The sequence below is a fragment of the Tympanuchus pallidicinctus genome, unplaced genomic scaffold (assembly GCF_026119805.1).
Source record: "Tympanuchus pallidicinctus isolate F22 unplaced genomic scaffold, pur_lepc_1.0 scaffold24, whole genome shotgun sequence".
NCBI classification, from domain to species: Eukaryota; Metazoa; Chordata; class Aves; order Galliformes; family Phasianidae; genus Tympanuchus; species Tympanuchus pallidicinctus.
The window spans coordinates 7,005,011-7,018,624 of NW_026294741.1; the positions used below are offsets into that span (position 1 = coordinate 7,005,011).

At 42.9% G+C, this 13,614-nt stretch overlaps 1 protein-coding gene across 3 annotated transcripts in view; it reads left to right on the forward strand.

Annotated features, from left to right (window-relative positions):
* Positions 1-13,614, forward strand: part of LOC128083356 (sphingosine-1-phosphate transporter SPNS2-like) — a 121,376-nt gene that overhangs the window by 89,665 nt on the left and 18,097 nt on the right. For all 3 annotated transcript variants that reach the window (XR_008208039.1, XR_008208040.1, XM_052688490.1), the window contains one exon: positions 4,113-4,211. Coding sequence is in view for 1 of the 3 variants with exons in the window: in XM_052688490.1 (XP_052544450.1) it covers positions 4,113-4,211 (99 nt within the window). In the remaining 2 variants the exon portion in view is untranslated. The remainder of the gene's footprint in view (positions 1-4,112; positions 4,212-13,614) is intronic.

Here is a 13,614-nt window from a genome sequence, read left to right on the forward strand (position 1 = left end):
GGCAACAGGTGAGAGCCAGGGCTAGAGCCTTGTTTGACAGCTCTTTAAGAAGCCTTAGCCAGAGAAATGTGTGGATATACTTCAGCGAGATACACTTTAAGTGTTTTGCAAATTAATTTCTACTGATTACTGTTTATTTGGCGTAATCAGATGGGTATTTCTTCTTGCCCAAGGCTGGTAAGGAATATTAAAGCATTATTAGTGTAAGCCTAAAAACACTTTTATCATATACAAAAATATGATCCTATTTTCATGGATAAAAAGCTTTCAATTCTGGCTGATTTCAGTGACAGCAGGCTTATGCCAAAAGTGAGCTTTTAAAAACTTCATCCCAAATAATTGTCACGGTTCTCCAAAGATTTGCACATCTCATGACTGCTTATGAACCCTATCTGGCAAGTTGGTAAGCAGCTTCAGAGCTTTTGCAAGTTTGATTTCCTTGGCAAGAGCCAGAATATTAACTCATTATCTTCAAATTGTCAGCTCTTCATAGCTTTGTGCTTCCATTGCTCTTCTGCTCTTGGTACTGTAGCTGCCTGCATGCAGTTTCTCAAACCAACTGCAGTAAAAGGTGCAGAGCTAGGTGTGATCAACTGTCAGCACTGCAGAATGTACTGCGCCACCTGAGATTTTAAATGGCTGATTATTGTTCCAAACACAGCTTTGTACAAAACAACCCTTATTCTCCTGAGCACAGCTCTCCAAATCTCCTCCCAGCCACACGCTCAGATGGTGCAGCAGTGTAGATCTTCCTTTAGACTTGAAACAAGCAAGGGTGCTACATCCCTGGAAGAATTTGCTTTTTGTTCTGCCTAGTGTCCCTGTAGATTAAAGACAATTGTTTTTATGGTATAAAAAACTGTGTATTTTTACAGCTGACAAAACAGCATTTCCAGAAGTTTTCATTGCTTCTCTCAGTGTGCTTCACACATCAGTAATCTGTGAGTGCAGTAATTTACATTTTAGGGCAGGATGAGAAATGCTTATGAGTGAAGACACACTCCCTTTGCAGACATTGCAGCCCAGCTCTGAGCAGGACAGCAGAATTTACCTCCTTAGCACATGGCCTTCTACTGGCAAAAGAGGGATCTCTCTCTGTCTTTCCTACTATACTTATTTCAGACCAATCAGTTCTGTTGGATTCACTACAGGAAGGGAATGTCCACAGTAAACCATGGCCTTTCTGAACCTCTATTTCTGGAAGGGAGGTTTGCTGGAGCTGCTTGGTCAGCCTTCCTGCCCACCCTGTGTGCTGCCTGCATTGGAGCCTGAAGCCAGAGATGAGCCAGGGCAATCCCACAGACATCCGCCAAGTCTGCTGTGGCTCTCCCACCTCCAGTTTCTGTGGGATGCTCAAACCAGGCTGTGGATGGCTTGAATTTAAGTCTATTTTAGCATCAGTATGTCCATTTAGAACTGTAATTTACTGCTGTCTTTCTAGAACAGTAGCTTATGTTTGCCACCAACTGCTTCCCATCTGAATAAAATGCTTTTAAAGCAAGGATGGGGTGGAGTACTTTTTGGAGATGTTTTAGAGATGCTGGTTTAAGTCTTATTTCCTATCCAACATCTTTTTAGAGGAGGAGGAAATATCTCTTGTCCATTTGCTTGCTGTACATTGGGGTGGAGTTTTTTGGTTGTTTTTCTTTGCTTTTTGGCATTTGAATTCTGGGCTAAATTTACTACTTTTGGCAGTTTATAAACTGCATTGATGGTTTCAGCCATCATTAACTTCCTTAACTAGGCAGAGTGAAAACTTGTTGTAAATTGTACTGCTACTTGCAAAATTATTTATACGTACTACAGATGCACATGCAGAATTGTGTATAATTGTGTGTGTGTGTCTGTTTATGTGTACAAATATATACATACACACATATGATGCTGCTGTCATTCAAACTTCTTTCTCCAGTTGGCACGAATTCGCTGCCACTTGTTTGAAATGGTAAGTTTTGAATGCATTTGTGATTTCCTTAGTCATTTTGCTAAGAAAATTGATACGATATGGAGCCATGCAAGCTTTCTTCTCCAAATCACACAGTTTCTGTGATCTACACAGCTCAAGCCTCTTGAATTAGGTAGAGCATCACTTGATTTTCTCAAATGCCTTTTTCTCAAACAACTTGCAGAATGCTTCTCCTCTGCACCTGTGTGACATGGGCTCACGTGGGAAGAGCAGTTACTCACTATTTTTATCTCCTTTTGTCTCTTGGCTCCAGGTTGCACCCATTACCTGAGGCCTTTGGGGAGCTGTAATGAATTGTGTGGCTCTCCTCCCCTTTCACAGTGTGACCTTCAGTATGTTTTTGTGCCTCTAATGAAGTCTAGCCCTTATCTTCCTCTTGGGTTATCTGTGAGCCTTCGAGGCTGTTTGGAGCTCTCTGATGCACAAGGAGGACAGTATCAATATCTGCAGCCAGGTGGCTGCTGTGGATCTGATCATTTGCTCGTCTGTTGCACCACAGGATTTTAACAGGGTATCCATTGGATGTGTGGTGTCAGAGCACATCAGCAGCATGCATTCACAGCTTTGTCAAACCAGTAACAGAAGAACTGGCAGGTCACTGTCAAAACACGTGCATAAGACCCTAAGCAGAGGCATTTAATCCAATTTTACTCATCATTCCTAATTGTGTGTGCTTGGTAGAAGGTGATCATTATAAAGAGGCTTGAATCCTCTTCTGCTGTGAATTTTCTGAGTGCTGTTTCTTTCCCTTTGTTATGGTTAGCTCTTTCTACTGCAGGCAGAGCCTGCAGACCTCTGAGAGGATGTGATGAGCACTGGAGCAGTGCTTCAAATTCTGTGCCCTGAGATACATCACTGTCGAGCAATTAGTTCTCCCTAACTAAGACAGCTAAGGTAAATTCATCTCCACATCTCTAGCCAGAGACATGCCAGTCCTGCAATGCCAATTTAATTAATAAATGATTTCAGGAATACATTGCAGGAATTGACTGAAGCCTCGGAAGGCAGGACTTCTGAAAAAAAGAGGCAGTCTATCAAGAGCAAGTGAGAAGAAAAAAGGGATTGTGGTGAACAAATACGTAAACCAGAGTCCTTTCTGGCAGGGCAGAGAGCTCTCCAGAAAGAGGAGAACAGAAGAAGGCAGAACAGGATTCAGTGCTCGGAAATGGAAACAAAACTCGCTTGGATTTCGGAACCTTGTGAATTCTTTCTTGCTTTCAGCTTTTAGATCAAGACAGCATCAATTTCTGAAGTAGGAGATGTGAACATGGTGCAGTTGTTCTTAGCCAGCTTCTTTCACAGGTTTTCTGCAGGAGACAATTATTTTGCTTCTGAATTCATGTTATAAATCAAAGACCCTTCGACAGAACCAGTGTTTGTTGTTCTGTTTTCTTTCGGTTTTGCTTTCTAATCTTCAATTCCCTTCTATGGTTGGGTCTCTGTTTACTGCAAGCTCTGATCCCTTAGTGGGAAATAATTAATGTTTTTTGCTGATCCTGCATAGTCAGAATGATATTGCGTGACCTGGCTGAGGGTGTAATGTCCTGTTAGAGAACTGGAGGCCAAACTATAATATCCTGGCTCTGTGAAATTTCCCTAATGTGTCTTTGTAACCTTTCGGAAGTGTAATCCCATATTTTTGAGGGGAAAAAAAAAAGCTGCCAGAGATGGAATGGGAGGTGAGGATGCATGACCTTTCATGGGAAACCAAAGGATGTGTTGACTGTGGAAAGAACACAGTATCCAAGGTTACAGCAAAGGCCTTGTTCAGAAGGCTGGTGGTGCTGAGCAGGTTATTTGCTGCAGGCATCTTCGGGGTTCTTTCTCCCCATCAGACAAGCCAAAATACAGGCAGAGGAGCAATAGCAAAGTGCCTCATGGGTGATGTATTAAAATCCTTTGGAACCTGACTTGTCAGGCAAATTAGTGCTTTCAGTGCAGTTGAAAGCAAGGAGTAAAGACCAGACAGAGCTGCCTTTCCTGGACACCTGCTGTCAGGATGGCTAGAAAGCCAAAAGGAGTAGCAGAGCAATTGAACTCTACTGGAGTTTGTTTGCTCTGTCCTGGTTGTTAATTAAGCAGTACAAGAGAACAGGCTCTTCAGTTGCATTTCCTTATGTATTTGTTTCTATTTCCTTCTGTGCAGTATGTGGTCATCCCAACACGCCGTGCAACCGCCGTGGCCTTGCAGAGTTTCACTTCGCACCTTCTGGGAGATGCTGGCAGTCCTTATCTGATTGGATTTGTAAGTGCTCACGGTGGTTTTTGGTGGTAGTGTTCGTCCATGTTTAGTTTTGCTTACTAACCATTTAGCTAACATGGGAGGTTAAGTGTGCTAGGGAAGGAAGGCCTGTATTTATCAGCAAAATGGGAAGTGGAGCAGTGCAATGCAACTTTTGTATCTGCTTTTGTTATCTGTGGGTTACAGTTCAAACTGGGGAGGACTACTTTTGCACAGGAAGTGAGCTTCCAAATCTGTTCAGCGTAGGTCTCTCAGACTTAAAGGGAAATTGGTTGCTTCTGTGGTATGGACAAAGGTATCTTAGAAATCAGATTGGAATAGTTGTATTTTAGCTGTCTTTTAAGGCAAGTAGCCTCCAGGTAGCAACCTGGAGCTGTTCTGACCCACTGATATTTTAAACACATGGTGTATGATAATAAATTCATGGCAGGATGTATATGTATATGTATATGGAGGATTCTTGGTATTCCTTTCTAGTGTGCATATTTTGTTTTTAATTAGTTGCATTCTTTTCTGTTGTTGCTGCTGTTGCTGGCATTGGTTTGACTCAAGACCTCTCTTATGAGACCATTACTAATGCAGAGAGAAACAAAAGACCCTGCTCCAAAAGCTAGCAATTGGAGAACATTCCTAGCTGAAGGTATAAGGCTTGGGAAATCTGATGAGGAAAAGAAATCTAGATATACTGGAGTAATTCCTTTCCCTTGCACCCTTCTGTTGTGTTTAATGCAGTGAGTTGCAGAGAAAACAGATCATCATTTATAAAATATAGCAGCTTCCTTGTAAAGTCTTAAGTGGCACAGCTTATGTTGTGTAGAAGGTGCTACAGTTTTCCAGTGATGTAACTGGGGTCTTAGTTTCGTCACTGGGGAGAGAGCTCAGATGAGCTCTTCCAGCTCAGCACTGCTGTGTGACACAGCTGCTTGCTGCTGTGGAACTTACTTTTTATTTTTAACCACCATTTCTATTCTACTAATCCCCTGGACATTGGTGAGTGTATACAATCATATTTATTTATATTTTTTATATATGTGTATAATATTTACTCTTGAATGCCAGTTCTCAAAACCAATATAGTTGCTCTGCAGCCCTCTGAAGCTTACACAAATGTACAAATATATATAAGGCTGAATGGATCAAAGGAATGAGAACTATCTCAAGAGAATAAATAAATACAATTTGGCTTAGTCTTTATTTACTTCAATATTCTGGGCACCCCAGGAGAAATGATCTTATTTTAGAAAGGATTTGAAAGTCACAAGAACAAATGAATCACTGGGAGATTTGGCTCTGTGCAGGCAGACAGCACGGGAGAATGGCAGGAAGAAAATGGAGTGGGGAGGGCTGCATGCATGGGGACCAGCGGTGGTGAGGGGCAGGGTCTGAGATCTGAGATGCACTGAGGCTCCCAGGTGACTGCTGCGTATTTGTTCTTTTGATTGCATAAAGGACACATCCAGGAGGACCTGGAATGATTGCAATTAATCTTGAAAGTTGCCTAGGGCTCTTTGGTGTCACAGATAGAAAAGGACTCTGGTTGTAGAAATAACGCGTCTTGCCCTTCTGGTATTCAGAGAGCAAGCAAGTTATGATTTACTTAAGGATGCCTGCTGAAATTTGCTAAAACCCAATTTAATGGCTGCCTTGGGCTGCCTTTAGACTTGGAAAATATTAATTATGATTTTGAATTACTCCTTTCTAAAGCTGTAGTTATTGGGCATTTCTTGCCTGGAAGGAGGGTACCCAAGTGCAATCTTTCTTGGCAGGGAGCAGGAGGGAAGGGCTCATGTCACAGAAGGCACCAGCATCCATTTCTGTGGCTCTGGAAGGCTTGGCTGACTCATGCTCCTTGTGCTACTTGGACTGAAAGGTCAGCTGGAGCTTTCCAATACCACAGAAAATTCAGCCTCCTCATCACTCAGGGTGCATCTGAGATCCTCAAGGTCCGCCATTTCTTCTGACTGCTTACAAATCCCACTTGCAGCTCTCTCACTCAGCAAGCAGTGTTTGGATCCAGATATGGCTGAAATCTTACAGAGTACTGGGGAGTTCACAGTGAGATTCCTTCCAGCAGTGCTCTTAGTAAGGAACTGGATACCCATGTCCTTGAACAACTAAGCTGTGTCAGCCAGTTGTCTGTGTTTGCTGGCTACCAGTAGAAGTCCTATTGATCTTACAATCCTCAGATAGAGCATTGAAGGTACTTAACAGCTGCAGGCCTACATCTGTGATTGCTCCCTTGCTCTGTGTCATGCCATAAAAGTTGAAGGTCAGACTCAGGTTTTTCTATTATCTCCCACGCTTCCAAATCTTGCTGTACAGCTGCATCTGATGACTGCTTTGTGTTTTGGCAGCTTCTTACAATTACCAAAAGTGCCAGATATATGTTAGTGTTTAAAGCTAGATGGAAGAAAGTGTATATGTGTGGCTGGTTTTCATGTCTTTAAATATCAATAACCTTTCTAATGGTAAAAAGTATTAAGGTTTTCTTACAAAGCAGCTATGCAAATACAGTTCTAGGGTAGCAGCTGTAATTTGCAAAGGTTTTCCTGCCTGTTAAGCACTGAGATCAATTACTATAAATCAGTGCTGCCTCTCCATTCACAAATAAGAATAGGCACCGCTGCAGTATTTCAGTAGATGTAATAATTTTCATTCCTAGGTATCTGTAACTTTCTCAGGACCTTTGTGATAATCTGCAGAATTTAAATAATTTCCATTTAATGGCTTGGGGTGTAACTCTGTACTTTGTTCTTGAGGTAATTTCAGCTTTCTGCGCATTTGACCTCCGTATCTTAGGGCTCTTTCTTTCCTTCCTCGGTGTGTATCAAGCACTGTCCAGCAGTGCTTTCCTCATCCAGGCTTGCCTTGCTGCTAGCCTTGGCTGTAGTTAGAAGCAGGCACCTGCTGCAGGCTTTGCTCTCTCTAAATGTGCCAGAGAAACTGCTGTTGTGGGCACATGCTGTCCTGGCTGCTCTGCTGCTTTGCCTATTCTGTTAGCTTGCTGCTTTGTTAAATTCTTCCACATCTTCCCTCTGCAACCACATCAGGTCTAGGGATTGAAACCTGCCTATTTCTGTCACTTGGCAGCATCAGCACGTGTGGAATGGTGTGTTAAAGTGCCAGGAGTCAGTATCTTTCCACCTTTTGGTGGGTTGAAAGCTTCTCCCCAAATCCACTTAGTGTGGTGCCCACCTGTCCTTGTCTCCCTGCTCACTACTTCTAGAGATCTACTGAGGAGCACAGCCTCCAACCACTTCAGCTAGAGTAGGGACAGCATTGCTCTGCAATTGTGCTCAGGCTGGGCTTGTTGCTCTGCGTGCTGTAGGTCATGCAGAAGCTCTCTCCATCGGTCCATCTACAATTTTATGAATAAGCAAATCAGTTGTCACCCTTCACTTTTCTCCCTTCCCCATCTTTCTTATGTGAGTAGGTCAATAAACAAGGTCTAATGAGCTACTTAAATAGCAAGAATGCTAATGACCTTCCTTTAGCAAGTAGTTAGGAGAACGGTGTTAATTGTCATTGGTGCAGAGTATCAAGAAGGCACATCAGCATTTGATTAGGGACAACTCGAAAAAGTGTACTAAATGCAGTAGCTGAGATATTAATTTCATAAAAGTTATAATTGGAGGCACAGACAGAACAGCCCTCTTGTGCCAATTTGAAACAGTCTTATTGTGGATTTGCTTACAACGATGTTTATCCATCCTGGTAAATGCTATATATGTATAAAAAGTAGTTCTGCATGAAAAGACTTGCCTGTTTGAAGAAGCTGAACTTCTGCATTATGGTTTAAAATTAATATTTCGTAGTTCAAAGTGCTATGGCTGCTCCTGAGCAGATCTGTGGACATGGTTACTCATGGTTCTTTCCTGGTTAGCCTGCTGTGTTAAAACAGGCCACTGGTTTGCTGGGGCTCAAATCCACTCTTGTCTGACTTGCTTAAAAACAAGGCACTGGAATGAAGTGGATTGTTGTGATGTGATGCTGCAGTCTGGGCTTTTAGTCCCTGTTTGACCTGTACAGCCATTCCTCAAATACAGCCCATTATGTGCTTGCTGGTGATTACGTAGTGCTGTCTCTTCTGCCAAAGCAGGGTGTGAGATGAACTTTAGTTCAAAAAGGCAAAGAATATCCTGCAAGATAAGTGTAAATTATTCTCCCAGCATCACTCTTTCATGGACAATTAGGAGATATTCCACTGCTGTTGTGCAATAAAGGATGGAGGAGAGGTCTCAGTCCTGTGCAGCATGTCACGTTACCTCCATTTTTGCCAAAGATGCTTTTCAGTGAGTGCTTACTCATTTTTCAGGGCTTGCTTTCTATGAGGCAGAATGAAGTTTTCAGTGAACATTCCTTCTAACAGCAAATCAAATCCTCTGGGCACTGCATTTGAGGGAACTTTGCATTTATCCAGATTTCTTTCCCTTCTTGTGATCAAGAATAGCATGAACAGAACAGGGTGCTTTCCCATGATGGAGATCTTGGTACTTCACCTGATGAAGACAGAAGATGGCATGTGATATACTTTCATGTTTTTGATTGTTCTTGTTTCTGTAGCAATTGCCAGCTGCTTGGGTGGACTTCTGTAACCCAAAGAGGAACAGTCATCCTGCAGAGTCTTCCCCCATATTAATGTGACTGTGGAGGGTAAAGTGGGACTTGCTCTTGCAGTCCAACATCTTTCACTCAGAGGTTGGTGAGGCACTGGCACAGGCTGCCCAAGGAGGCTGTGGATGCCCCATCCCTGCAGGCATTCAAGGCCAGGCTGGATGTGGCTCTGGGCAGCCTGGGCTGCTGGTTGGCGACCTGCACAAAGCAGGGGGTTGGAGCTGGATGAGCACTGTGCTCCTTTGCATCCCATGCCATTCTATTCTATCTGATGTTGGAAAGGAAATACTGCAAGAAAAGGAGCCCCCAGTCCCTCATCCTTATTAGCAGTTTCTTCAAGCAGTAACTTTACATTGAGAGCCTGCTCCATGGCATGGCTGTCAGATGCAAAAACAAAAAAAAAGAAAAGGAAAAAAAGAAGAATTAAGCACCTGGAAATCAATCCACACAGGATTTATCTGGTTGCAATGAGCTGACAAGCTTTCCACTCTTTCTGACTCAGCAACAAACAAGATTTAAATCTGCCCTAAAAAAACCCAAATGACTTTGCCAAGGGTTCACAGCCTGTTAATGCAGGTTTTTTTGTTTGTTTTTGTTGTTTCTTTTTTTCCCCACAGTTTCTGTGTACCTGTCATTTTCTGCAACTTTGATTGGAAGTGCAGGTTCTCAGTACTAGTGATAAATGGACAGTAACATTATGTAAAAGTACCTCATTAAATGAAGTTCCATTCAAGAATTTCATGCTCTGTCCCATCTGCTCTTTTTCAGTGTGGTAAAAATCTTTCCCACCTGGTTCCTTCTCAAGTTACCAAGGGCCTTGTAAACTCCCAACACGGACGCACAGTTTTCATGGTGCTGGGCATGTTTCAGAATGAGATGTCTGCTTTCTGCAAGTGCTTCTTGCTGCTGATTCACAAGCATTATGTTGTTGCAGTGAGCAGCAGGGAAGATGGTGATGGATATCCATTCTGCAAGGAAATTAGTGTGCAGAGAGCAGCTGATCCTCACAGGAAAGCATTAAGAGGTGCCTTGTGCCCTATCTGCACAAGGAATGAGCAATAGCAGTGTAAATCATCCCAATCCTAGTTAAGTACCACTGCGGTTGGGACTGTGCTTATAAAACACTTTTGGATTAGTGTTCACCCTCCTGAGGCAGTAGCAGCACCATGTACAGGTCTGGACAGCCACACTGGCTGTGCCCACTTGCTGCTGGCACAGAGCTCATGCATGGACAGTGCAGCAGCACAGCCCCATGCTGTGACCCATTAGAAGCTCATCTGCTCCATGACTTCCCCTCCTGGGACGTCCAGCCACATAAGGGGCCTGTGCCTCTCTCAGCTGCTAAAAGCTTTGCTCTCACATTGCTGTCCTCTGCCACAGACCTGATTTCTACAGGTAAGTGGGCATCACCCAGCCCTGCACATTTCAGTTCTTTGCCATGTTTCTTGATTCCATGTTGCCCATTGTACAAGGCATCTCCTGCTGGGAGGGAAGAAAGTCCAGTGTTCCCTGACAAAATCCCAGTGCAGACTGGACCTGAAGAGATAGGACAGTCAATGACATGAAGCAAATAGAGTTTTGAACTTCTCCTGTTGTTCAGGGCAAAAGTCTGGAGGCAAGTGCTGCTCTAGTACCAACAGACATACCAAAAAAAGTCCATTTGTTAGCTTAAAAACTGGAACCTTTGACTGAGTGTTCTAACTTTCTGTGGCCCGTTCAAGGAAGCACTCTGTTAATCTTAGAAGGAGTGCAAGTAAACAGATGAGCAGTCCAGGAATTCTTGTTGTGGGTCATGCAGTCCCAGGTACCATGGGATACAGGGTGTTGATGCTGTCACCATCCCCACAGCAAATCTGGTTGTGATCCCAGAAGGACACAATTAAGATTAACAGGATGTTGTGCTTTTTTAATCTCCATCATCCAGACATGCCAATGTTAAAACTGAAATTACTTTCAGAACGTAATTGTTTTTATCTTTCTACAGTTTTCAGAGCTAGTATCAAAATAGTTTGCTTTACTTCCTTTTTTACAACGTGTCTCTCACATCATTTAGCACAGTACATGAATGCTTTTTCTCCCCCACAGGCCCAGAAAATTATTTACTTTTTCTTTATAAAATGCCTTAGTTTTTTTTCCAGTCTTCATTTTCCTGTTATATTTTGATTCTAAAAAGTGATCAGAGAAACCTTTCACGTGCATCTCTGAATTCAGAAAGGGTGAGCCCCAAAATCTGCGAGGTTACCAGGAATGCTGTCGTAAGAAAATGTGCTGAAGAGGTGAACCAGAGAGAACCTGGCCTGTACCAAACTGTTAATAGTAAAAATCAGACACTGCAGATGAAACATCCTTTCGTGTAGCAAGACTGGTGCCCAAGGAGTGAAATCAGAAATTTAGAAAAATCAAGCAATTGCAGAGAAATTGAGATGTACTGTTCAGCAAATAAGACAAGGCAGCTGAAATGATTTCAAAGATGCTACCATCACATTGTATAGTAAGGGCATCTGTAACTGAGCTGCTCGTGCTGTCTGGTGGTAGAGTATCAGAGGAGCAAGCTGTATTTCTGCAGGCTTCAGAGAAACGCAACGAAGTTTCGACTTTTCCTTCACTGTCTTCTGCACTCAGACTGAGACACAGTCAGAGGTTTGGGTGGTGTTGGATCAGCCTGCTGGAGAACTGCTGTTCTGTGGGAAGTGGGCATTTCCTCTGATGGACTGCAGCCAGGGACTGCCGCCCACTGAACACATGTCGCTTGTGCCGGGTGATCAAATGCCATCAGCTGAAGTTATTCAGCTAAGTCATTCCTCTTGATCTCAGGTCTGTGTTAGTGAGGGAAAAAACAATCAGTGTGTTGATGGGAAGTTTCATGCTTAGGATGATATCAAATACTTGCAGAACTTGCAAAGCAGCAGCAGGACTCACTGATTTTCTACCCCCAGGTTTCGGATAAAGGTTTTTTAAGTTTTTTTTTCTTTTGCCAGTTAACAAGTGACAAAGCAAAAAAAGAATCCCATACATGACTCTGTGCTGAAGAACTGGCACTGACTTGCATGCATGCATCACCCAATTTTGTTACTTGTGATAGAGAGAAGACACTGAATACAATGAGAGATTTGGTCTTGCCAACTCAGTGCTATCATTTCAAGGAATCTGAAAGCCAAAAATTGGCAAGGCAGTGTAGATCATTTGGCAAACAGTATGTCATTCTTGGAGCACAAGTGTGTAATTATGTCCTGTGTCCTTCAGAGAAGAGATGCCAAAGTTCCAGTCTGAGCAGGTGGCTTGTAGCTGAGTAGAGCAAAACAACACAGAACAGTGACTGTAAGTTAACAGCAAAAACAATATCTGAGCCCTGATAAAAATTCCAGAATTAAGAGATGCAGAGATGGGTGTGGGGGTTATACAGAACCTAGACGAGAAAGCCATGTGGCTTGATGGGTGGAATTGTATCTCAGATAGGGGGAAACACTGCTGATCCTACAGTGCACACTTACAGAGCATGGAGGGTTAAAAGTGACAAAGGCAGCAGATTCAGTGTTAACGAGGTCTGTTGGTACAAAAGGTCAGTATGGAGCTTTAGGAAGAGCAGAGCAGAGCAAGGTGTGTTGGGAGCTTTATTTATTGGAGATTTTACATTTTCAAAGCTGCTTTTTAGCTCAGAATGTCACATCACCCATGCCTAGCTTTTCATCATCTGTTGGTGATTTATCATGTCAATTTGTTGAGTGATTTATTGTCTGGTCCTTTTGGAGGATAATTGTATCCATTTCCAATAATGAAATTTCTCAATTCTATTGTAGAATAGCCTCAGTTCTGGCTGTTGTAAACAGAGGGGCTTGATTCAGTGTGGAATTTTGGCTCATAATGAAGCATAAGGGAAACGTTGGCAACTAAGGTCTCTGAATACAAGAGGGAATAAATTACCAACTGAGGTCCCTGTCTTCTGAGTGCAGTGTGTGTTCTGTTGATTTCCTATGGGTGTGTTCTGTTCACGTTCAAGACTTTCTGCTATGTTTAATAAGTCTCTCAGACTTACAGCCACTGTTTGCTTTTCAATCGAAGGACTTGTTTATCCATTGGTTCCCACTTGAGACTTGGTGATAATGCTCTTGTTTTTCCTCGTGTGTGTTATTTACTGTGAATTAAGTTCTCTTTGAGTGGCCAGGAACACTTCCTTAGCCTATATCCCATGCACTGAAATTTTCTCCTCCAACTTTATAGAGCAGGGAATGAAGCAGTGAAATCTGGCCAAAAAATCATTTCCTTAGAAACGCTCTTCTGGTGCTTATTCACTCATCACTGCTTGACATTGCCCCTTCGTTACAGTCCTCTACTCTTCTGTGTGCGGAGCAGCTTCACCTCCTGCATCAGGCTGGATGCTTCTCCTTTCCTTAGCTCTTATCAGGAGCCAGGTTGAGAAGGTTATTAAAACTCTGAGGCTGTCAGTGCTCCAAAGTGCCTCCATCCTTCTGTGACCTTCTGTTGATCTTAGCATCTGTAAGGCATCTCTGAACACATTTACCTGCCAGGTCAATGCAATTGGCTGCGGTGCAGGGCTGTGAACAGGTGATTTCTCCTGGGTGTGACATTTTCTCACTTCATTTAGTTGTTTCTTTAGATGTAAGCTCTCAATGTTGGATTTTGCTTGTAGTTTGTGCCACCCTTTTCATTAGCAATAGTGTGGCAGTTTAGGAGATGCTGGCTGGTCAAGCCTGGACTATTTCTGGAATTGATTTGTGTGTGTGCACAGCAGTAGGATTTTATGGTGCAAATTCCCTGCAGTCTTTTGGTGTAA